Genomic DNA, 26,663 nt, shown 5'->3' on the forward strand with positions numbered 1-26,663 from the left:
TTAAGTGCTCGGAGGAATTGATCTTTCAGGGATATAAAAAGCACAGAGGTTCACTGCTTGTATATATACCAGCAACCCTGAAGCAAAAAATTCGAAACTAGTCAAATCGTGAATAACCATGAAAGGGGAAGGAGTCATTTACAGACAATTTTACCTTCTACAAGATCTCTCTCTCTCTCTCTCTCTCTCTCTCTCTCTCTCAGACACACACACACAAAGACGAAGCCCAAGTTTCTTTTAATCTTTACGGAGGGATAAGATATGATAAAAATGAGAAGAGAGGAGCAGGTTCAGGCGTACGATTAGCTGAGGGGAGCTCGTGCTTTGCACATTCTCCACGCGCCAAAGCTGAGAGAGCAGTCCACGTTCGTGTGCTTCGTGGGTTTGTCTAGCGGATGGCGCGTGGTCTTCTCTTCGTCTTCTTCATTCTCTTATTATATTATTACCTTAATCTTACGAAGAGTCTATGGTTCTAGAGGATTACAAGAAGGACATAAGCTTGGGTTTTTTTTTTTTTGTAGTTTATTATTAGAGCCTCAGGAAACTCGTTTTCTTATCCTTTCTAATCTTCCTAAAAGCAAGAGAAATCAAAAGAAATCAAGTGAAAAACTTTTTCGTCTCCAAAAGAAAATTTTCTGTTACTCCTGTATAAGTTGAGAGTTTGGATTTACAGAGTCCAAATGGAGCAGAAAATTAGATTACAGCAACTGGACGAAATTGGTCCTATATATTAATAGAAGTAAATAATCAGGGATGATACTATGCAGACGCAGGCACATTAATAGTTGAATCAGTTGCTTTTTTTTTTTTTATGTCAAATAGAGTTTGCTGAATTGTTTTTTATTTGAACATTAAAGCAATCTCCTGTTCCGAGCTGCTATTGGACTACCAACTCATCCCTATCCATTAATGGATTTGATCTGCTAAAATTAGTCTCTGGAGTTTCGACGTCTCAGACAGCAACAGAATGACTGGAATAGGTATTATTGTGATGAAAGAGGGCAGGCTGTGACGATATCTGGTCGTTCCTCAACGCTGGAATCTCCGGAGGAAGAGAAATAACACTCTCTCTCTCTCTCTCTCTCTCTCTCTCTCTCTCCAACCTTATTAGGCCAACTGTTTCGACCAAATATCTGATGTGATTCACTAATTGAAAGCATGGCTGAAAGAGGCAGGAATGCAAATGCCCATTCCGTTATTGCAAAAATAGCCGGAGCAGGGAAAGAGTAGAAGGGGTATCTGCTGCAAATTCCCACTCCGTTATTGCAAAAATAGTCGGAGATGGAGCAGGGAAAGAGTGGAAGAAGGGTATCTATCTGCTGCAAATGCCCACTCCGTTATTGCAAAATAGTCGGAGATGGAGCAGGGAAAGAGTAGAAAGGCTATCTATCTGCTTCAAATGCAAACTCCTTTATTGCAAAAATAGTCGGAGATGGAGCAGGGAAAGAGTAGAAGAAGGGTATCTGCTCTCAACGGAAAACAAAAGGCAATATGCCTGTATAACTCATGAATACGGAAACGTTTCTTCAATATTGGACAAACCCTGGTTCACCCTTCACCGATGATTCTTTCTGCATTACCCTTTTATTTCTTCTTACGTTTACATTGGATGGATTTGTTTGTCTGAAACGAACTCACTAAGTGGTAAAAACCATCCATGGTAGGAAACTGTACCTTTCAGTTGTCTTCAAACTATTAAAATAACTTCATCTGCTACACTTCGAAAAAGTGCATGAAGCGCATGTCAGGGTCTTCGAAACCAGATTAGCTTCTCCCGAATCTCATACAGAATTAAGATGAACAGGTGATATCCGTTGGGACGACGATCATGATTGGAGCATAGACTCACCAATCAGCAGTTCCCGCACAGACTTGCAATTCAGTGCAGACACGATATGCCTAAGCCAAATTCCTGTAGACTTCTTCTAGAGAATCTCTCGTCATGGTAGACTATAATTTTCAGATAAACTAATCTTATCGTTGAGTAAACAAGCCAACTTGTAGCTTCTGGGGGAATAGGATCTTAGAATAGCCTTGGGGTCGTTTAAATTACCATTTGTACTAAAACTTACGTGTTGCTGAGCAATGCTTAATATTAAATCTCACCAGTTTCCATTTCAAATTCTAAAACTGTGCCAATTGAATATGAGCAACAAGGCATGCAACTCGGGCAAACAGTCGAAGGCCTCTTTTGATGAATTTTGAAAGAGGATTAATTACGGTTCCTTCTGTTCACCTATTTATAATATAAAACATCGATAAAAGACACTAGAGAGAGAGAGAGAGAGAGAGAGCTAGAAAACATAGGGAAAATATAGAGACAACCTACAATGGAAGGCAACCGGACTCGAGAGAAAAAATAGCAGCCAACCAAGAAAAATAAAAAAAATGCAATAGAGGTTAGAAATGAGAAAACCTATAGTGGATCAGACTGGTAGCGGTTGGACAAACAAAAATCCAGGCAACGGAGATCTAAGATAGTTGGGCACCATTTTCTTAGGGAATTGGAACCAAAACATCTAGATAATGGACTGGACGATGAAAACGATGTAGGTTTTTGATAGGGCCACATGAAGAAGATCACGAAGGTAGGGCCGGACATGGGTAAAGCTGTTGTGTAGTGGGTTAGTGGTTTAGCAGTTATTAATTAGTGTTTATTCAGTTAATTTTAATGGGTTAATCAGTTCTTTGATCATGGGAGGTTATTTCCTTTTCAGAGTTGTGGGTAGTTTCTTGTATGGCTATATATAGCCGGGATGAAATGTAATGGGGATATGTGTGATTAATCTTGAAATCTATCTTCCTTTTTGTATCTTCTCCTTCTCTGTTCATCTATATTCGTCGTCTTAAATTCTTGTATCAGTGGTATCAGAGCTGTTACGACTCCGGGATTCCATTTCGCGAGTTTCCTTCTTCTAACTCTACATCTCTCTCTATCAACGCTCTTCAATTTTCCCTTCTCTACCCAAAAAATCAAATTCTTCCCTTCCTTCTTTCTGTGTCTCTTTGTCACTGTCTTCTGCAAGAATCGACTTCCTTCCTCTGTCGCCGGGAAGAAATTCTGAAAAACCGCATCGAAAATCTCTGTTCGGGAAGAAAACAGAGCCACCGACTTCCTCAACGCTGTCGTTGCCGGAATTCGACCTCTACCACCGAAGCCGTCCTCTGACTCTTCGTCTTTCTGCCGTCGGAAATCCGAGAAAATCTCTGTTCGGAAAGGAATTAGAACCATCGCCGTTACATCCTCGCCATTGCCGTTGCCGCTGAGACTCAGACCACAGATCTTCCTCAACGCTGCCGGAATCGACGAAATTTTTTGTTTCTGAAAACCAGAGTAGATTTTTTTTCTCTCTTCCTGTTTCCGCCCCGCGCCCTCACATTTTTTCCATTTTTTCTCCCTCCCGTCGTCAACTTCCCTTAATCAATTCCATTTTTTTTTCTTTCTATCAGAATTTTTTTTTCTCTTCTGTTTCCGCCCCCGCGTCCCTCTCATTTTTTTCATTTTTCTCCCTCCTGTCGTCAACTTCCCTTAATCCGTTCAATTTTTTTTTCTCTAAAAAATAGCCCTTTGTCTTATTTTTTCTCTTCTTTACACTTCATTATCTTTCTATCTCCTTCTCTCATTCTAAAACGATCATATTTTCTTCCTAACCAATTCTAGTATTATTTATTTATTTATTTATTTATTTTTATTTTTTTTTTGAAAAAAAAAAAGTTTGCAATCTATGGATACTCGCGACAAAACAAACACAGAGTTCCGCAACGAGGTCAACGAAATTTTGGCACGACACGAGTCAAGTTTCGATCAGGTGAACGCAACCTTACAAGCCGTGTTAACCGAGCTCTAGGCTCTTCGAGCCTTCCATAGCCAAAACATTAGTCTTTCTGAAACCAACCCATTTGCACGTGATGAATCCTCACACCCACATATTTCTCACTCAAACACTATAAATGACCATTCTCATCACCACCTCAAGTTGTCCTTTCCAAAGTTTAACGGAGACGACCCAACTGGATGGATTTACAAAGCTGAGCAATACTTTGAATTCAAACACATTGCACTAGAACTACAAGTTCAGCTAGCCTCCTTTCATTTAGAGGGCATCGCCTTGCAATGGTACAGGTGGTTGACGAAATTTCGCGGACCATTCGCATGGGATGAGTTTACCAAGGCTATGCAACTTCGATTTGGTCCAACCGACTACGAGGACCCTTCAAAAGCTTTGAATCGCCTTAAACAAACCACAACCGTAGCAGCTTATCAAGAAGCTTTTGAAATGCTTTCCCACCGAGTGGACGGCCTACCGAAAAAATTTCTAATTGGTTGTTTTATTGCAGGACTTCGAGACAACATTCGCACCGATGTTAAAATTAAACAACCTAGAACCTTGGCCGATACAATAGGAGTGGCTCGGCTCATCGAGGAACGCAATCAGCTGCAGAGGCAACCAAATCACCAACTACTTTCACAACCAACTTTTGCGACACCAAAGGTCTTAGCCAAACCAATAGCTGGGGTGTTAGGACCTCCACCAACCCAGCACATAAACCAAAGCTCTAATACTCAACCAACACCCTTCCGCCGAATAACCAACCAAGAGGCACGAGAACGTCGAGAGAAGGGGTTATGCTATTATTGTGATGAGAAGTTCGTTCCAGGCCATCGTTGTGAACGACCACAATTATTTATGATCGAGGATTTTTCCCCTACGGGCATCGGGGATATTGAGGGCGATCAACCAAAACCAAACGCTCCATGAAGTTCGCCAACGTTTCTTGGTTCCAAACAAAGTCATTACGAAAGTTGGTCTGGTGGCTTATATACTAGCTTAAGGACAAGGATCTTATCCTGATTTCATCCTTGAGGACAAGGATTCTTAAGGGGTGGGGAATGATATGGCCACATGAAGAAGATCACGAAGGTAGGGCCGGACATGACTAAAGCTGTTGTGTAGTGAGTTAGTGGTTTAACAGTTATTAATTAGTATTTATTCAGTTAATTTTAATGGGTTAATTAGTTCTTTGATCATAGGAGGTTATTTCTTTTTCAGAGTTGTGGGTAGTTTCTTGTATGAGAAATGTAATGGGGATATGTGTGATTAATCTTGAAATCTATCTTCCTTCTTGTATCTTCTCCTCTCTGTTCGTCTATTCTTCGTCTGTCTTAAATTCTTGTATCAGTTTTCGTTTGAGACAACATTGAAAAGAGATGATATATCAGGGAGGCTCAGAGGAAGCTCGAGGATGATGCATTAGGGAAGATTGCAGCAAAAAATAGCTCAATTTTTTGGTTTAGGGCAGACGAAACCTTTTCGAGTAAAATGCCGCAAAAACGAAGCTCGAAGCCGACGATATGTCAAGAAGATTTGCAAGGAGAGTCCGACTTTTGCAGACGGAGGCAGATGATGCTCGAGAATGAAGCAGGGTTTTCTATTGCGGGTCGAGAGCAAGAGAAGGGGGAAAAAGAGAGGTAGAGGCTAGAGGGGAGGAAGGTCGAAGGGGGAGAGTAGCGATGTTATGGACCGATAGCAAGAGGGAGATGGGAATTTCACCGAGAACGAGAGCGAGAGGGAGAAGAGAGAGGAAGGCCGAGAGGGAGAAGGAGACGATGCCGAGAGGGAGAAGAGAGCGAGAGAGAGGAAAAAAAATTCGGGAGGAAGAGAGACACGAGAGGCAGCGTCCCGAAGACTTCAAGCGAATGAATCAATTTTTTGGGCGGAATCCTTGGGCAAACGTCAACTGGATTATTCGCTTCACCACTAACTGCTTCAAGTGTATGAAGCATGTAATCACATGAACTTGAAGTTCAACCCCCCCCCCCCCCCCCCCCAAACAATTCATATTTGCTAAAACGAAACCGTTTTCAACTGATATCATTCTCAATATATGATATAATTTCAGTCAGAAAACTAATAATCAAAATCTGCAATGCTTCCAGTTTAAATTACACAATGAATGAATTTAGAAGGAAAAAGGGCAGCGATGAAATATGCCACTCATTAAAATGAAGCCTGACATCACCTCAGATAGAAACAGAAAAACAAGATCAAATCCTTAAGATCATACAGAAATCACCCAAAACAAAGATTGGGGAAAGAAAAAACGGAACTGAAGAAGAACTAGCGTCGTGAGGTTGTGAGAGAAGACGAACTTCTGGGGTAGGCGACGAAGTTGTTCCGGCGAGATGGCGACAGAGATGGGGTTGTTGAAGAGAATTCAGGGATGGGCGATGGAGTTGTCGAGGAATATTCAGGGATGGGCAATGAAGGGCTCGTCGACTGTGGAATATACTCCGATATAATGGAGTGGGAGGAACGTAAAGAGGAAGTGTCTCGTCTAGGGTCGTCCCCTTGACCCTTCCCTGTTTCGAGTACAGTTTAAAACGTGGTCGCCACTTACTCGGTAACTCCCACTACTCGACAAGAGAAGCACCCCGGAAACTTTGATGCTCCCCACCGGGACCTAACAGAAGCGGAATTTCACGTGGCCAACCCCCTCGATCGGTCCCACTGAAAAGCCGATCAATCACCGTCCCGGCAAAGTCACTCCCGTCGCTGTTAATCAGTCCAAAACGCACGCCGTCGTCAACTGTCTCCCTCCCTTCTCCATCTCCTCCTCTTTTTTTCTCCGCCAATGAGGTCCAGCCACACATGTCGGTCGCCATCGTCCCTTGCTTGTTGCTCTTTTAATAAAATTGAAAAGCCCGAGGAAGACGACGGGAGAGCTTCGGTTAACTAGCAACAACTGGTTTTAATTATAACCGGATGCCGGATTGAATTGAATATTTGCATAAGCAGCTAGGGTTCGGCCAGATACTTTTTCAGTTGGTGTACGTCGTCTATCTGCTCGTCCTTCAATTCAGGCCCGATGCCTGTTCCCCTCGGTTTTGGTTGCCATCAACTTTTTCTTCATCGTCACATCATAATACTCTTCTTTCCTCAGTTAATCACGATTCTGCCACTTTCCTGCTTCAAATAGCCGCCTTCTCTCGCAAGTCGCGAATAGGGAAATGGGATCCACCTGCTTCTCTTGTGTACATCAGCTTTACTCGGATCTATCCGTTTCTCAGTCCAGCTCTGGCGATCCAATTGGACCGGAATTTCCAGTTGATGAAAAGCTTTTGCGGCTGTGCATTGGCCTACCTGCTTTTGTCCTCTGTTGCCGGCGATTATTGTTTAATACTCGGTTGCCGATCTCCTTAGCACTTTGTTATTGCTCTGGAGAGGAGTGGAATCTAGTTTTGAGTTACTGTCTGCCAATATATAAATGCTCGCGCAGCCGTGGCTAGTTTTGGAAAATTTCCGTAAATTACTGAAAAAATACATCATTGCTCTATTATTCGAAGCGTAGATGTCAGATACATGCAGGATAACAACGTCATTTTACGCACGAGTTTTAGGCCGGTTACCTGTTCATCGGGGCCATTTTATGCGCGAATGTCCGTGGCAGATGTAACTCCGGTCGTCACTCCAGCGCTGTGCAGAGAGGTAGGGGACTGGTGGCGTTTCCGAGATTACGAGCAACATCTGAGGCATTTGAAAACTACCTGCCTATTCTAAACTTTTTAATTTTCCTCATATATTTTGGTTTTTATTTTCCCCCTCCGATCGACCCTGTTAAAGACCTGTCTTTCTGAAGTTTTTGCAACTGATCGTCTTTATCACTCTGTTGGACTCCACACACACCCGCACAGCAACCTTGACCTCAGCAGCCCGATATCCCTGAAAGAGTCCACTTTCTGAGGTACTTCTTCTTATCTTCTCCGTTTCCGCGTCTCTATTGAACTGGAAATCTGTACATTATTCCCTGTCCAAGTGCAATCCGTCTGAGATTTTGACGGATCCTGCCATTGGTGTCCATTTTTCTCGGCTGTTCCCGCCACCTTTTATGAGTTTCAAGTTCAAATGCTTCTGTCTCGTGCTTGGACGGACGGATGAATGAGAGGTACAGGTTTCTGTTTTGTGAATGGGTGAAGCTTCGGAAAACCTATTTACCTCCTGGAAATTCGTGTTTTGATGTCGAAAGCGGAGAAAATGTCCACAGATCTTACAAGGACGGGGCCTGTGGAAAGGGACATCGAACAGGTGAATGTGGCTTTTCATGAATATCTTGAGTTTTTTTTTTTTCAGTAAAAGAATGACTTTTACTATGGTTTGCAATTGTACTTCAGTTCGGTGATGGCTATCTTTGCTCATCTGTGTTTTGCTTTTTATACGTAGCTGGTAGTTAATATGCAGAGATGGATAGACGTCAATTTTTGTAGTTCTCGGTTTACTCGTGAGGTACTCCCTGTTGTAACCACATTCAGAGAGTAAATATTTGTGGTGTGGTTCTGATTCTTAATCAGTTCAAGAGTTCAACATGGTACCGAAAAAAGAATACTTGAATGCTCCCTGTTACTTGAATTAGGTATTGTTTCTGTCATTTAATTTTATTGGGCGTTAACCTTTTCAAGTGATTGGAAGTATCAATATGTTCTTTTAAAATTGTAAACTAGTTTAGGTTTTGGCATTGGTATGATTATTTCCTGTACATGATTTATGAGTGCGTAATAAAGGGCTGAGGTGTGCAAGGGAACCTATACAACATGCTTAAGTGGTTAGCTGCATCAAGGACCTGGATAGCTCTCATATTTATGCCTTAAGCTGAGTAGCAAACTTGAAATTAGTCTAGCACTAAATAGTCAAACGAACTACAAGCACCATGTTGGGTTGAAATATTGTTTACAACTCTCCACATGTTTTACTTGTAGGATTTCTGCATATAGTATCAAATGTAAGTCTTTTTTTGGGCATTTGCAAGTCATGATAGTTTCAGAGTTTCATTATTCTGTTTTATTTTTTTATTCATTAATGCAATCTTTTTGAGTGCATTGACGGAGTTCAGGAATTATTTACAGAATGTATTTAGTAGTCATAGCTTAGCATCCAGTGTTTGATCATATTTGATGTTGATTCACATTGGTTGAGATTTTGCCAAAAAGAAGTCATGAGACTGCCAAATTTAGTCTCTTGCATTATATGGGAGGATAGAATCATGTAGTTGATACCAAAAAGTTAGGGTAAAGCTATGGAGACAGAGAACAATGCAGTTTAAGCCTTAGCTTAATGGCGAGTTTGGATCAGGTCCGGAAAACAGACCAATCTGAACAGAGAGGGGGAGGTGCCCCCCCTCTAGGGTCACTCTCACCCTCTCCCTCTCTGTTCAGATCATTCCATTGTTCAGACCTAACCCAGATGCCTCAGAGGCCACATCTTGGCAATAATGAATGGGATAATTGAAAGTGAGGATAATGATCCATAAACCTTTTTGGAGTGTGTTGACTATGTTTTCAAGAATGTAGTTAAAAGCTCTCTGATTAAACTGTTCCAAACATACCAGTAGGTATCTAAGCTATAGCAATATGGGTCAAATCTTTGATATCTGTTGTGTGTTAAAATTTGGATGTATTTCTGTTCGGCAATTTTGGTTTCATTAAGTATTATTGGAGAAATTAAACTAGCATGTTAAAATTCAATGCATTACTGTACAGCAAGTTTATTTCCATGGAGTAAGGTTGGAGAAATTATAGTAGCATTTGGTGAACAGAGTTATCTCCACAGGGATCAGTTATAGGAGGTAATTGCTGGGCCACATAGTATAGTATAAGACCTCTCCACATGATCAAGTGAAGAAATTTTTTCTATTGAGAAAAATAGTGAGGACATGTGTTGTGTCAGTTATAACTGTTCATTGATGAATTACCCTTCCCCTGATCTAAAAGGAAGGAAAGAATCTTGTATGGGTGTTTCTCTAAAGGTGTTTTTAGACTTATCAAATTTCTTTCTTCTTTGTGTGACATAGTTTTTATAATTAATTGGCTGTTGATGCTAGTATATTTGGTATCTTCAGGTGTTGTAAAATTTTGGATCTAATAGGGGTTTGAGCATGTGTTGGCGCTTATAAGTATTCATTTAGGAATGTCTGTTTTGTGTTATTATTTGCCCAAAGACTCCAGGTGCTGAAGCCTTAGCCCTTTTGGAAGGAATGACACTCTCTTACTGCTCTTTTTTGGGGGCAAAGAGACTCGACTATTGCCACTAAGAAATCCCTGAGACTAGCTTGTTCCTTCAAGAAGTAAAAGGCTAATGTAGAATTAAGGTTGTGATACATCACAATGCCAAACATCTGAAAAAAATAAAGAAAAAAACAGTGACTAATTCTCTGGGAGACTCCCTGAACTTTTAAGAGATTTTATGGCAACCTCTTTCTCTCTTCCTTGTTTATAGCTGGATTTTTCACCTTTAGCTTATTTTGTTCTTTTTAGTCCTATGAGTAGTGCTATTATGATGATCTAAGAAGGTACTGAATATTTGGAAGCTGATCTTTGGTAGTTAGGTGGTAATACATAGGTTTGAAGCACAAGTTGTGTTTAAGCTGCAGCATTTTTCCTTTGTGACTAATAAAATTCACATTTTTCAAAAAAAAAAAAGAAAAAAAAACACTGCAGCACTCTTTAATATTAGAATTATTAGAGAAAGTGGAAAATATTTGTTAAGGAATAGTCCCACATAAATTAGTGAGTACAAAAATCTTGAGTTTGTTAGTTGGGAAAGAGGTTTCCTAAGTTGGCCAGTCATTTTGGGATAGGACCTTGGGCCCAATTTTAACATGGTATCAGAGTCGGGTTCTCATATATGGGCCTGCACCTAAAAACTATCTACTTGTAGAGCCACAAAAGAGGGCCTATACCTAAACTATCCACTTGTAAAGCCACTAAAGAGGGCCTACACCTAAACTACCTACTCCTAAATTATCCACTTGTAGAGCCACAAAAGAGGGTCTACACGTGAGGGGGAGTGTTAAGGAATAGTCCTACATGGATTAGTGAGTACGAATATCTTGAGTTTATTAGTTGGGAAAGAGGTTTCCTAAGTTGGCTGGTCATTTTGGGATAGGGCCTTGGACCCAATTTAACAATATTATTAAGAAGAGAAAAGGCCCTGGGTGGTACAACTTAAAGAGGAGTATAAGCAAGCAATGAAATGAGTTTTTTGCTTGAATAATGACAGGGCAGCTTTAAAACTTGTCAGATGAAGTAAAAATCATGTCTTTGTTATTGGATATCCATTTAGCTTCTGGGTGTACTTTGCCTTGAATGTTTTACTCATGCCCTATTCTCTGCAAGTCTTTTGTTGCTATCTGATTCCTTAGAAACCACCTAATTATGAATTTAAAAACAAAAAATACACCCACCTATTTTTGCCTAATTCCTATGCTCTATATGGTCCCTTGCGTAAGGTTTCCTTCTTAGAGCTTCAGTTCTGCTATGTTAAGTTGCCCTTTAATTCTCAAGTTTCTTTTTAAAATTTCCAGATATACTTTTTAAAAAAAATTCCAGATATATATCCTTCCTTCTCTGCAAGTTCTTTTTATATAATCTTTAACTCATTATATATATATTTTTTTTTTGAGGCCATAAATGTTCTATCTCTTGTTTGAGCACTCAATTTGCTACTAGCTTTCTGGTCATGAGCACCAGATCTGAACTTAAAATGAATTTGTTAGATATTCAAGGTGCAGTATGCGTATAATTTGTTTACTTATTTTCTCTCTAACATCTTAGTCGCTTTCATGTTCTTATCCGTTTTGATAATGTATATACTGATTATTTTTTAATTTAGGCTATTGGCTTCATCTTTATGACAGGCCATTACTGCTCTTAAGAAAGGGGCATATTTGCTCAAATATGGGCGCCGAGGGAAGCCCAAGTTTTGTCCGTTTAGGCTTGCAAATGTAAGTTGAAGTTACTTCTCTGCTTTTTACGTTCTTACCTTAATCTTCTTTTCTATGTAATTGAGGTCAATGATTACGACTTCACAGTGACATTTCTTTTGTTTGACCACTTAATCAAGTGCTACAACAATTACTGCAGTTTTCATTTTATTGATCTGTCTGCAGAAATATCTGTGATCAAAAGCGGTGTTATTTACATATTGATGTTAGCATACGTAGCATTTTGCTTGGCTTCTTGAATGCGTAAAATTATCAAAATCTTGCTTGAGTTGTGATATGCTAATGTGTAAGATTGCTAAGAGAGTGACCTGGATATAAGTAATCTGCTCCTGCTTCTCATGGACATTTATAGATAATCTGGTGATGGATGATTTATTTTTCTCTCTTTCATGTCCTTCGATTGGTTTGTTGTATATAGTGTACAAACTTAAATGCTCTCATAATTTTGTTGTTGGGTATATCTTTTATCTAAGCGGGTATCTGGTTATTTTTCAGGATGAGTCTGTGTTGATATGGTTTTCTGGCAAAGAAGAAAAACACCTTAAGCTAAGTCACATCTCCAGAATATTACCTGGACAGCGTACTGTGAGTGCATATTCTAAGACCCTTTTCTATCCTGTGATTAACTTTTGTTAAAATACTGATACAGGGGTATTTTTGTCATTTGACCACCTCATATAGTTGTCATATGGTTCCAGCAAGCTAGGTTACTTAGCATGTATTTGTCTTTCAAGTTTCATTGAATTATGACGTGTAGAGAGAGAGTTATGGGTCTATTTATACTTAAGGGTATTTTTGTCTTTTTACTGAAAATCACTTTAGTGATATATTAAAGAGGGATCAGGCTCGAGTTTGAGACTGATCAATGCAGCTGCTTCTTCCATTTTCTCTTCTCTCTCCATTCTCCTCTCTTATTTCCTTATTTCTTCTTAATCCTACATATGCAGTAGCATTCATTTTTGGTAGTTTCTTTTTTAAGTTTAGGTTCTTCTACAGATCTCACAACCCTAAAGGAAGGGTTTCGTTCGATTTCTCTACTGGTAGGGTAACATTTCAATTTTTTTTTTCTTTTCCCGCCATTACCATCAAGTTGATGACTACTGTTGCTGATTGAGCAATTACTATTTCCTACTGCCCCTTGAGGGTTTTTGTTGAAGCATTTTGCTTCCAAATTTTCTGCGCAGCCATTACTGTGTCTGCATCATCATGCCTATGCCATATCATACCGATTGTGAGATAAATGTTATGTTGTGATGTATCTTGACTGATTGAAGATTAATTGTGATATTACTGCAGGACTTGAGGTGGGTATGCTCTAATTTTGTAGTGCGGGGCCCACATGAACTAGTTTGGGTGAATTTAAATTGTTGTTACCTTGAGTTCAGAGCATCCTTGGAACATCTTCTGGGATTAATTTGGAGTGTATTGGAAGGTTTAAATGGCAGATTCCACCAAACAAGTTGTTGTCCTTAAACACTTCAAGAGCTCAGATAGTAAGGATTTGAGTTCTATACAAATAACCTCAATTAAATTGAATGGGTCAAACTATGTAAATTGATCCCGCTCAATTCTTATGTTCCTGAAGGCCAAACGAAAAACTAAATACGTTAGAGATGATCTTCCTGGCTCTATCGCTGAATATAATTAAGTCATGACTTGATTGGTAAATAGTATGGAGTCCCGGTTCAGTAATAAGATTTTTAGTGGGACAACCAAGGAGATGTGGAATACATTGGCTTCTATTTTATCCCAAGAGAGTAATTGTCTTGCATATATGAATTATATGTCCGATATTTCATATGAAGAGGGGTGACCGGTCAGTTACTGATTACTTCACTGGGATGAAAGGTATTATATAGGAAATCAATACCTTTCATCCTTTTACTACAAATGTTGAAGACATTCAAAAGGAGAAAAATCAGATTGAGGTAGCTCAATTTCTTGATGGTCTGGGATCAGAATATGATGCTATATGGGCTCAATTGCTAGCGAATGATGATGTAACAACACTTGAACAGGCCTTTAATTGAGTTATATGCACAAAAAATATAGTATCAGGCAAGAGGAGAAAGATACATGACTTTCTGATACAACTGCTCTCAACCTCCAATTATCTTATAATAACCTTGGGACTCGAGGTCGTGGGAGCAATAGTAGAAGTCATGACCAAGATTCCTCTACTCGTGGTAGTGGTCATCATGATAGAGGGGATAGGAAGTGTATCCACTATGGGAGGACAAATTATTTATGAGATAAATGTTGGGAGAAATTTGAAAATTCAGATTGGGTAAACTCTAATGTGACTAGTCATGACTCACCTTCCTATTCAGGTCCGTAGGAAGAAATTCAACAATTACTTCAGAGACTTGGTCAATTGGCCACTACTATTGCATCTACTACCCTGAGATAAATGTTGGGAGAAATTTGAAAAGCCAGATTGGGCAAACTCTAATATGACTAGTCATGACTCACCTTCCTATTCAGGTCATCAAGAAGAAACTCAACAATTACTTTAGAGACTTGGTCAATTGACCACTACTACTACTGCATCTACTACCCTTGAACCGGATACCTCTACCTCAACAAGTGTCACAATGGCATAGGTATGCCAGCACTGAATGTGCCCTACTCTCCCTCTTAGATCATCGATTCAGAGCCTCTACTCCATGTTAGGTATGTCTTTTTTATTTCGATCCATTAATCCTTCTCAGTCCTATTGTGGTTCTACCTCCCCGACTTTAGGGGGAGGGTACTATACAATCCACTCCTATATGTCATTCAAATTTTGTCTATTTGTTCCTAAGTGTCGTATTAATTTGTTATCTGTTAGTCATATAACTAAGTCTCTCAATTGTTGAGTAACGTTCTCTACTACTTCTTGTTTGTTTCAAGACTTGTAGACGAAGAGGACGATTGGTTTAGAATATGAGAAGGACTGGCTCTATTTGTTGGATGATGTCTCTACTCCACCAACTATAGTACTTGCACAAAAGAATCTCCACTCCTGTGGCACTTGCAGTTGGAACATCCATCACTTGTAAACTTTGTCAGTCCTTTCTATCTTTGCATGTTGATGTTTTGTTTGATTGTGAGTCGTGTCAATCGGGAAAACATCGTAGAACTAATTTTCCTATTAGATCTAGTCGCATTTCGCGTATTTTTTAGTTAATTCATTCTGATGTATGGGGTCTATGTAGGGTCCCTAGTCCATTTGGTTTTAAGTACTTTGTGTCGTTCATAGTGACTTCAATAGAGTCACATAGTTGTATCTTCTACAGGAAAAATCTGAAGTGTTTGATGTATTTGTGAACTTCTTTAATGAAATAACAAATCAGTTTAGTGCCCGTGTTAATATTTTTCGTACTAATAATGACCTTGAATTTCTCTATAAGAGATATGCATTTTTTTGTACCTTGTGTGGGATTACTCATAAGACTTCCTGTGTCTATTCTCCCCAGCAAAATGGGGTTGCTGAATGTAAAAACAGACACCTTGAAGTGACTCATACTTTATTGTTGCATATGAATGTCCCTAAATCATTTTGGAGAGAGACAATGTTAACATCGTGTTACTTAATTAATTGAATGTCTTCATCTGTTTTGCAAGGACAAGTTCCTATGTAGGTCTTAAAACCGTAGTGCAAATTATTTGATGTTGTTCCTCGTATTTTTGGGTCTACATGTTTTTTTTTCCATTTATTCAGTACATCTACTGATAAATTGTCTCCTCGAGCTGTTAAGTGTGTATTATTGAGTTATTCACGTCATCAGAAAGGATACAAATGTTATGATCCATTTCAAATAAAGACATATTTCTTTTGATGTTACATTTTTTGAAAACACTCTGTACTTCTATAGACTCAATCTTCGTTTGAACCCTGTGTGGATAACCTAGTTCCCATTGTTGTTATGGATGCATCACCTACAGGTTCCTTTCTACTACTTCAGGTATATAATCGATGTTCTCGTCATCTGTTACCTGCACCAGTGCCTAATAACACTCCGACTCGTGAGCTCGCAACTCAAGACCAGCCATCTTCCTCTTTGCCTATAGGTCCAGTTTCGTTTGATTTGGACCTTCCCATTACCCTTCAGAAAGGTAAAAGGTCATGTACCTCTCATCCTATTTCTAAATATGGTTGCTTTGTTTGTTGTCTCCATCATACAAATTATTTGCTATGTCGTTGTCTTCTACAACTTGTTTAGTGCAGGATGCTATGAATGAAACGAGCTATGGATGAGGAAATGGAAGCTTTGGTCTCTAGAGGCACATGAAGTCTCTGTGAGCCACCTTCTAGGGCAGCTATTGTGGGGTGTCGTTGAGTCTATACAATTACATATAAAACAGATGGGACTATTGAGCAGTATAAGGCCAAATTGGTAGCCAAGGCTATACACATACGAGGTTGATGTGTTTGAAACTTTTTCGCCTATGGCGCGATTCACTTCCATTTGTATTTTGGTTTCTATGGAAGTTAATCGAGGGTGGCCACTATTTTAGTTGGATGTCAAAAATGCATTCCTATATGGAGATTTAAAGGAGGAACCTCCTAGGTATGTTCCTCAGGGGGAGACAACAAAAGCAGGTTGGTTGAAGAAAACTATCTATGGGCTTAAACAAAGCCCAAGAGTGTTGAGTTTGAAAAATTCAGCACTGTTGTGATGAGATTTGGGCTTTATAGAAGTTACTATGACCATTATGTGTTTGTACTAAAGAGGAAGACCAATATAGAATTTATTATTTTAGTTGTTTATGTTGATGACATCATCTTATCTAAAAGTGAGTTGGCAGGAATTGAAGAGGCGAAAACGTATTTGGCCACACACTTTCGAACCAAGGATTTGGGACAGTCGAAATATTACCTTAGCATTGAAGTGGCTCGGAGTACGAAGAGAGTTGTTTTTATCTCAAAGGAAGTATATTGTAGATATTTTGTATGCATATGGTCGCTTGGGCACTAAGCCAGTGGAGACTCTCATGGAAATGAATGTTGATCTTCATGACTCTCATAGTTTTGTACTCAAGGACAATACCTAGTAAAGATGCCTAGTAGGGAAATTGATTTATGTTACAATCACTAGGCCTAATATATCCTTTGCAGTGGGAGTGATGAGTTAGTTTATGGAAAACCCGAGACTGGTTAGCAGCTCAAAGAATCTTAAAAAATTTGAAAGTGCTCTTGGCATCTGTCTATTGTGTATCAAAATGAGAAGATTGATCTATGAATATATTCTGATGCAGATCATGGATAAGAGGTCTATCATTGGTTACTATTGTTTTGTTGGAGGTAACTTGGTGAATTCGAAGAGCAAGAAACAGGCTGTAGTAATTTGATCTAATGCTGGGGCAAAATATAGGGCAATGGCTTATAGTTAGTGATCTTATGTGGGTCAAGTTTATCATTATTGAATATGGATTTCCTGTTCCACTGGTATGAAGTGTGAAAATCAGGCTGCTATATTCATTGCAAGTAACCTTGTATTCCACTTAAGGATGAACATAGAGGTTGATTGTCATTTTATTAGAGATGCTATCAAACAAGGGAAAGTTGTCACTCCTTATGTGAAGTCCTTAGAACAACTTGGAGATGTGTTCACTAAATCCCTTAGAAGGCATGAATACTTAGGATTTTGTATCAAGCTGGAACTTTTTGACATTCACTCTCAAACTTGAGAAGGGGTGTTAAAATACTGATACAGGTATTTTGGTCATTTGACCATCTCATATAGTTGTCATATGGTTCCAGAAGTTAGGTTACTTCACATATATTTGTGTTTTAAGTTACATTGAATTCTGATGTTTATAGAGAGAGTTATGGGCCTATTTAAGGGCATTTTTGTCTTTTTATTGAAAATACTTAAAGTGATATATTAAAGAAGGATCATGCCGAGTTTTGAGACTGATCAATGCAACTCTACCAAGGCTGCTTCTTCCATTTTCTCTTCTCTCTCCATTATCCTCAATGTGTTCCATCTGAAGTCTAAAAAACGAAAACCATGATATGCCAGCAAAGTCAGAATGCTCAATGGAAGAAACTGAATCTCTTGAAAATCTTTTTTCTGGTGGTGAAACTCTCAATGATCTGATGGTGTAATCTTGTTTCTCATTGTTATCAAAAGAAAGAAAAAAAATCTGAACAATTTGATGGACATAGAATATTAAGTATGTGACTTCAGTAGAAATGTTGGATTTGTGTACAACAGACCCAATTTTATGGTACCAAGATGAGTAGTCCTACATGACTGATATATTTCTTTTATTAAAATTTCAAAGATTTCCTAGTAGGGATGGCAACAGATTGGGTTGCCCGACCCCATACTGCCAGATTGGGTCACTCGACCCATGACCCCATCCCTGCAAAACTCACGAGGGGTTGAAATACCAACCCTGTCCCTACCTTACCAATTTATCCTGTCAATTTTATCTGATTACCTGATTTTCTGTCCACCATTTCTTAAACAGAATGGAAGATATTACCCGTATATGTAATCGTGTAATTTTACCTGTTTACCGTTTTACCATTTATTAAATGTAACTGAATCTGATAATACCTATTTCATACCTATTTATCGATTATGTAAGGGTATTATTATACTTTCCTTATATACATATGTAGGGGGACCTTATTATGTATGTTGTTATATGACTTTTTAATATTTTTCAGACATTATAAGCATGTTGTTATGATCTTTTTTCTAATTTTTACGAAATTTATATGTTTTTTTATTAATTTTTACTATTTTCCGTTTAGTTATCCATATACTTGTTTATCCAGTTGTTAACTAGGTAATTAAATGGAATTGGAATGCCTTAAAAAATAATCAGACGAAACAGCTATGGAATAGCGGAATGGTAATTGGAACTATAGATTCCCCCCATCTGGAAGACCATGTTTCATTTGTTCTCCTCTTTCCGCACTGCCATTCGGTTATTTGTTGGAGATGGCTCCAGTCTGCGTTTCTGGATGGATTGGTGGTCGGGTGATGTTCTCTTGCCTCATCTTACCCACCACTGCTTCAACTTACCACCAACCGCGACTTATTTGTTTCTGACTCTTGGCTAGATGGCTCATGGAATCTCTGCCTTAGATGCAGCCTTACTGATGAGGAAGCCATTTATGTTTGTGGCTTGATTGACAGTCTCGATAGTGTTATGGTTCACCCTCATACGGCTGACCAGATGATTTGGCTCCTTGATGGCAGCGGGTGATTCTCGGCCTCCTCGACCTACCGTCATCTTATGGGATGGACCCAGCCTTCTGCCCCACATCCGGTTGCTCTTGCCTGGCGCCTCTCGGCCCCGCCCAAGGTGAAGTTTTTCCTTTGAAATGCCTGCCACAACAAGATCCTTACTACAGACCACCTTATTAGGCGTGGCAACACCACTCCCAATCCTCTCTGCCCTTTCTGTAGGACAGTGGTTGAAACTGTGAATCACCTCCTCTTCCACTGTAACTTCGCCTGGAAGGTCTGGACCTATATGATTGACAACATGGGACTCAACTTCTGCATCCCGCTTGACCTGAGCACCATGTGTCATTTTTCTTCTGGGCAAGCTTCTGTTGGCTTCCTGCATTGCTTTCATTCCTTGGTGCCTTTGGAAGGAAAGGAACTCCAGATGGTTTGATTGTACTTTCTGCTATGTTGTTGAGGTTTCCTTCACTGCCATTGGGCTCATATCTACCTAGATCCGCACCCGGAAAGAGTTGGTCTGCCTCTCTTGTGCCCTGGTTCGCACCAATTGGAAGATTATCGCTCAGATGTTTGTCCCCTCTACCCACCCCCGAGTTACTGTTTGGGAGCCTCCTCCCTCCGAATATTATAAGCTAAAATTTGACGGTAGCTCCTTTGGGAACCTGGGTTTGGCTGGATTTGGTGGGGTGATTTTTGATCTAGGGGGCACTGCCATCCTCTCTTACTCTGGCCCTCAGAATTGCTGACTCCACCATTGCTGAGCTCTCCAGTCTCCTTCATGGCTTGAAAATTTTTCAGAACCGCTTCAGTGGTCCCCTTATCGTGGAGGGAGACTCCAAGATAGTCATCGGATGGTCAACCTCATCTTTCCCCCCATGGCGTCATTGGCAGATTTTTCTTGATATTTTAGACATTCTATCCACCATTTCTTGTACTTTGTCTCATATACTTAGATCAGCCAATTCGGTTGTTGATTTGTGTGCTAAATTAGGCCCCCCCTTCTATCTCTTGTTGTTAGGGAAGGTCTCCCTTGATGTATCTTCTTGTTCTGTGAAATAAAATTATCAATATTTAAAAAAAAAATTTGAAACTGTAGATTTGAAATCCCATTTCTTATGAGATTGATGGCTTCAAGAGAGAAGAAGAATGCTCCAAACGCCTCTCTAAACCATGTGAAATATTGAGAGAAATAGGGTTGAGAGAGAGGAGGAGAAGAGAAGAGGAGGCAGCTTTTGGAGAAGACGTGAGTTCTGGATTAGGGTAAAGGCATGAGCCCCCCTAACCAATTTTATTTACTTAAGTGAGTTGTAGAAGAAAAGACTCCTTTACCCCTCTAACATGTACACTTTATATATATTCATATCTACAAGTCCAAAGATTATGAAAATTGGACTATAGACACTTCTAAAGTTCCTGAAACTAATGACACTCTTCTAGATACAATCGGAATATTGTGAAATGACCAAAATACCCTTCCAATACATGTAACAAAAATAAAACAAAGTAAACCTCTGTGTCCAGCTAAACCTGTTTAAAAGCTTACCATTTTTTTGACTAAAATATTTTCTGTTGAAAATTTTTCAGTATTTCAGATAAATTCCAGAGACTAGACAAATGAAATTGATGGATTATGTGCTGTTCCATTTAGGCTATTTTCCAGAGGTATCCACGGCCTGAGAAAGAATATCAATCATTTTCTTTAATATATAATGATCGATCACTGGATCTGGTAAGCCTTTCTTCTCTTATTCAGTTTGTTTATTTAATTATGGTGCTCTCATATGCTCTTAGGAGATGTTTTGTCGAGAGCTCCTTTGAAAGATTTGTTGGTCCATTCAACTTTTGCAGTCTTGTGTCATCTGATGATATCGTTTTATTCTTGCCAGATATGCAAGGATAAAGATGAAGCTGAAGTCTGGTTTGTTGGTTTAAAAGCATTAATTTCACGAGGGCATCAGCGTAAGTGGAGAACTGAATCAAGAAGTGATGGAGTTTCATCTGATGCCAATAGTCCTAGAACATACACCCGAAGAAGTTCACCTTTGAGTTCACCTTTTGGTAGTGTCGATAGTTTGCACAGGGTAGAGCAATTTTTATTTTACTATCTTTTTACTATTTATTGACAATTCTCTTTTTAAAAGAACTTGAATTGACTATTCTTGTAAGTATTACAAATTAAAGCAAGTTGTGTTTTATTCAGGATGGAGGAGACTCCGTTCGTGGTCATAGTCCTTATGAAAGCCCTCCTAAGAACGTTTTGGACAAAGCCTTCTCTGATGTGATATTATTTGCTGTACCACCAAAGGGTTTCTTTCCATCAGATTCTGCAGGTGGGTCAATGCATTCTTTATCATCTGGTGGCTCAGATAGAATAAATGGCCACATGAAGGGCATTTCCATGGATGCTTTTAGGGTAAGCCTTTCTAGTGCTGTGAGCTCATCAAGCCAAGGCTCTGGTCCAGATGAGGGTGACGCCTTAGGGGATGTTTTTATTTGGGGAGAATGTACAGGGGATGGAGTTCTAGGTGGTGGGACTCATCAAGTTGGCAGTTCTTCTGGGATTAAAATGGACTCCGTTTTACCTAAAGCATTAGAATCTGCTGTAGTACTTGATGTCCACAATATAGCTTGTGGTGGAAAACATGCAGCTTTAGTTACTAAGCAAGGAGAAATCTTCTCTTGGGGGGAGGAAGCTGGAGGCAGGCTAGGCCATGGAGTAGATTGTGATGTATCGCATCCTAAGCTTATTGATGCTTTGGCTAATATGAACATTGAACTAGTAGCATGTGGAGAAAATCACACTTGCGCTGTAACACTATCAGGAGATTTATACACATGGGGTGATGGTACATACAATTTTGGGCTCCTTGGCCATGGAAATGAAGTGAGCCACTGGGTTCCGAAAAGAGTTAATGGCCCCTTGGAGGGTATCCATGTGTCAGCTATCTCTTGTGGGCCGTGGCACACAGCAATTGTTACTTCTTCAGGCCAGTTGTTCACATTTGGTGATGGGACTTTTGGTGTATTGGGTCATGGGGATCGAAGGAGTGTAATTTTACCTAGGGAAGTAGAATCTCTCAAGGGGCTGCGCACTGTGAGAGCAGCTTGTGGTGTTTGGCACACTGCTGCAGTTGTGGAAGTCATGGTGGGCACCTCGAGTTCAAGCAATTGTTCTTCAGGGAAATTATTCAGTTGGGGAGATGGAGATAAAGGAAGACTTGGGCATGGTGATAAAGAGCCAAGACTGGTGCCTACTTGTGTAGCTGCACTGGTGGAGCCAAATTTTTGCCAAGTAGCTTGTGGCCACAGCCTAACAGTTGCACTCACAACCTCTGGCCATGTCTATACGATGGGAAGCACTGTTTATGGTCAGTTGGGAAACCCCCAGGCAGATGGCAAGATCCCCAACCGTGTTGAAGGCAAACTCCAAAAGAATTTTGTTGAGGAGATATCTTGTGGTGCTTATCATGTTGCTGTATTAACTTCAAGAACCGAAGTCTATACATGGGGCAAGGGAGCGAATGGTAGATTGGGCCAAGGGGATACCGATGATAGGAATGTACCAACACTAGTTGAAGCTTTGAAAGACAAACAAGTCAAAAGTATTGCTTGTGGAACCAATTTTACTGCAGTCATCTGTCTTCATAAATCTGTTTCAGGTGTGGACCAATCAATGTGCTCAGGCTGCCGCTTGCCATTTAATTTCAAAAGAAAACGTCATAACTGCTATAACTGTGGCCTTGTGTTCTGTCACTCATGCAGCAGCAAGAAGGCTATGAAGGCCTCCATGGCACCAAACCCAAATAAACCTTATCGGGTTTGTGATATTTGCTTCAATAAACTGAGGAAAGCCATGGAAACTGATTCAGCATCTCAGTTTACAGGGACTAGACGGGGAAATATGAACCATGGTGTGAGTGAGCTGGTGGAGAAGGAGGACAAGTTTGAGTCAAAATCCCAAGTGCAACTTTCAAGATTGACTTCAATCGAGTCTTTCAAGCAGGTGGACAGCAGATACTCCAAGAGAAATAAGAAATTTGAGTCTAATAGCAGTCGTGTCTCTCCCCTCCCTAGTGGAAGTTCCCAGTGGGGTGGTCTTAACATTTCAAGATCTTTCAATCCAGTGTTTGGATCATCGAAGAAGTTTTTCTCGGCTTCCGTACCAGGTTCTAGAATTGTTTCTCGAGCAACATCACCCATTTCTAGGAGAGCTAGTCCTCCACGATCTACAACCCCAACACCAACTTTGGGTGGGTTGACATCTCCCAAAATCATAATAGATGTCGCTAAAAAGACAAATGATAGCCTGAGCCAAGAGGTTCTTCAGTTAAGAGCACAGGTAGTTGATTTAATCCTTTTTTATACCATCTGTCTTTGATCTCTGACAAACTGAAAAATGTTTTATGCACGGTGAATTGAATTTTGCATTTGTGGGCATGGTCAGTATGACAAAAAGCCAGGGAATAAAATTGGTTGGTTTGGGGTTCAAATAGTACTAGGTTATGGATGTTCTCTTTTCATGCATTGATTGTCTAATTCATTTCTTTTCTTTAGATTTCTCTGGTTTGCACATTGCAAACAGATTTGGGTGCAGTATTTTTTTAAGGCCTTTTTGTCACTCCATTTGTGAAAGCTAATGTGCAGTTGAGCATAATCGGTAAAATGAACTCTGTTAAAGGAGGATCTATGATCATGCACAGAAGGGCTATTTCGCATAAATGCCAAAATCTTCATTCTTTGCTAAAAGATAAGTCTCTGTTCGTCCTAACATCCTGTGTTTGTTGAGTAGATATTTTATACCCAACGATTAGAACCTGTAAATAGATTCTCATAAAATTTACTAGCTTCCTGCTAGAGCTGATGATCTCCCTCCGCCACTGACTTATGGAATAGTGGATTGGGCCTCTGGTTCAATGGCAACAATTGGAGTTTTCTATATTGAGGTTTTGGATTCTAGTCTCACCAGGATATGGGGTTTAACATTCTAAAAAAGAAAAAAAAAAAATAGTTTTTGATTGATCTATGCATGCAAGACTACCTGATCAGTTTTTGTTAATCACTTATTGATCGTTGCAAGATCAAAATTGCACTATTTTCTTTACTTTCTGACGATCTTTAACGGTTTATACATATACATGTAAGGGAAAGTCAACAGCAATTATGGTTTCGAACATATAGTCCTGCCATTCTTATCTGCACCCTGCTTTTTATTTCCTTGGAAAAATTTACAAGAATGTTATTTTCTTTGCTGTTTAAAAATACCATTATTTATATTTAATCACGAACAAGATAAACATAAGACAAGAATCTAAAATGGACACCAATTATGAATGCATGAGATTAACAAACTTATATGGACTTAGGTTCATAGTCCTTTTTACTACATGCACACACCCAGACACACACACCTCCAAACCTTCATGGATTTTCTTTATCTTTTATATTTTTCTCTGACTTGGGAAAAGTACTTTTAGACTTGTGGAAGGTTTCTTCATCAATGAAGGCCCCTTGATAAAAACTACATGTGCTTCCTTCTTTATAGCTTATCAATTGATCCAATACCTTTTTTTTTTCCAAACTTTATTTCCTATAATCACATTTCCCAACCCCTGGATTGGTTGGACTAATAGTTTGGTATAATATATGTTCTGGTTTAATTATATTGAGGAAGTTGATTTTTCCTCTTTTCTTGTAGAAATCCTATATGTAAAGCACAAATTGTTCTGTTCCTAAATAAGCTAACTTATTTATTTGGGGAAAGAATATGAGAGTATGCTTTTTTTTCAAGAAAATTTGAAAGTTCTGGGTTCTTTTTATAAAAAAAAAAAAAAAAAACGTAGGTTGTTGGTAGAAACCTTTAGCTTTTTCTATCTTCTTTCCATTTTAATAGATAGTTGTGCCATTCAAGAGAAATTAAAGAAATTGAACTCGGCTTTTCTAAGGTGTTAACTGTGTATATAATTGTATATAATTTAGGTGGAGAGCCTCACTCGAAAAGCCCAACTTCAGGAAGTTGAGTTGGAAAGAACAACCAAACAGTTGAAGGAGGCAATCACAATTGCTGGTGAAGAGGCTGCAAAATGCAAAGCCGCAAAGGAAGTGATTAAGTCACTCACTACTCAAGTAAGTTTGTTGGCGTGTTGCTATTCTCTAACAGGTTCCATTTATCTGCCATAAACTTAAGGTGTTTGGACATGAAAAATCCATATATTTCTATTTCATTAAATTGGCTTCAATCTGTCTTCTTGATCACAGTCTCACTCAAATTGCTGAAAGTCCATATGAAAAGAACAAACAAGAAAGTACTTTTAAATTGCAATAATTTCTATTGCCTCATCTCATGGATTCTTAGGCTCTTTGTTTATGGTTTTGCATTTATCTCTGGCAGCTGAAAGACATGGCTGAGAGGTTACCTGTGGGGGCTGCAAGAAGCAGCAGGCCATCTTCCCTATTGTCTATCAGCACTAGTCCTGCTTCCAGTGATGTTTCAGCTGCACAAGTTGATCGTCTCAGTAGTTCACTGTGCCCAGTTGAGCCAGATTCAAATGGTTCAAACAGCATACTTGTTTCTAATGGACCTACCTCTATGAGCAATCGTAACACGAGCCATAACAAGTTACTGCAATCAGAAGTGGTGGCTAGGAACGGGACCAGAACACCAGATACAGAAACAAATCATGAAGCTGAATGGGTTGAACAAGATGAGCCTGGTGTGTACATTACCCTCACATCTTTACCTGGTGGTGTGAAAGATCTCAAACGGGTCCGCTTCAGGTAGGCTTAGCATCTGCAGTGCTTTTTCTCCTTCTAATGTTAGGTCGAGCTAGTCTTTGCTGGTTGTTCAACAAAGCACAACTCTGGAAGACCATGGCTGTTTTTCTGGTGATGCAGTCTTATTAGTATCATGCATTCCTATGACATAATCATAATTTTACCAAGAGAATTCTGCCAAAGGAAGTTCTAAAAGAACTTTTAAATGCCAACGGTATAATCATGCAATTCATCTTTATTACAATTTTTTTTTATTTTCCTTTCTCTTCCTATTAAAATCCTAGAAAGCATACAGACTCTGAAGATACAATTTTAAAGGTTCTATTTTGTGGAGACTTATCTTTGCTAAAATTTTGTCATGCAGTCGGAAGCGATTCAGTGAAAAACAGGCTGAACACTGGTGGGCTGAAAATAGGGCAAGGGTCTATGAACAGTACAATGTGCGCATCATTGACAAATCATCAGATGGAGGTGGTAGCGAGAATGCAGCTCGCCTGACTGGATGCAATTCATAAATCAGAAGCTAGATTAATGATGTCCAAGTCCATGTAATGGCATCTAATGTGATTGATTTGATTCGGACGTTTCTGATTAACCCTTCTGGGGAAAGGGGAAAGAGGAAAGAACGACTTTATTTTTCACCCCTTTTCTTTGGTTTGTGTGTATTCTGTCCGGAAAGTAGAGTGAGTTGGGGGGGGGGGGGGGAAGGAATGTAAATTCTTAGTTAGTCCTGCCTTGTAAATCCATAAGCAATTGTATCTTCGTAACCAAATGTATCATCAAACTTTTCTTCTGGTAAGGTTGAGGTTGGAAGTTTCCAATGAATGAGAGTGAGCAAGACAATTGGACAAACTTTGGCCAGATTCAACAATTGGACTTCATTTGGGTACAGGCAAGGTTTGAAATCGATTAACGTGGGTTTTC

At 39.5% G+C, this 26,663-nt stretch overlaps 1 protein-coding gene across 1 annotated transcript; it reads left to right on the forward strand.

Annotated features, from left to right (window-relative positions):
- Nucleotides 1-7,337: 7,337 nt before the first annotated feature.
- LOC137960626 (PH, RCC1 and FYVE domains-containing protein 1-like) lies at nt 7,338-26,569 on the forward strand. The gene is made up of 9 exons (XM_068808289.1): nt 7,338-8,084; nt 11,689-11,775; nt 12,271-12,360; nt 20,617-20,697; nt 20,855-21,049; nt 21,169-23,307; nt 24,945-25,091; nt 25,357-25,742; nt 26,104-26,569. The coding sequence occupies exons 1-9, from the start codon at nt 8,016-8,018 to the stop codon at nt 26,252-26,254; spliced, it is 3,345 nt and encodes a 1,114-aa protein (XP_068664390.1). The 5' UTR covers nt 7,338-8,015; the 3' UTR covers nt 26,255-26,569.
- The last annotated feature ends 94 nt before the right edge of the window (nt 26,570-26,663 follow it).

Source organism: Aristolochia californica, unplaced genomic scaffold (genome assembly GCF_029961685.1).
Source record: "Aristolochia californica isolate CCGP_79_NKW_82.1479 unplaced genomic scaffold, dmAriCali1.0.hap1 SCAF_3, whole genome shotgun sequence".
Lineage (NCBI taxonomy): Eukaryota > Viridiplantae > Streptophyta > Magnoliopsida > Piperales > Aristolochiaceae > Aristolochia > Aristolochia californica.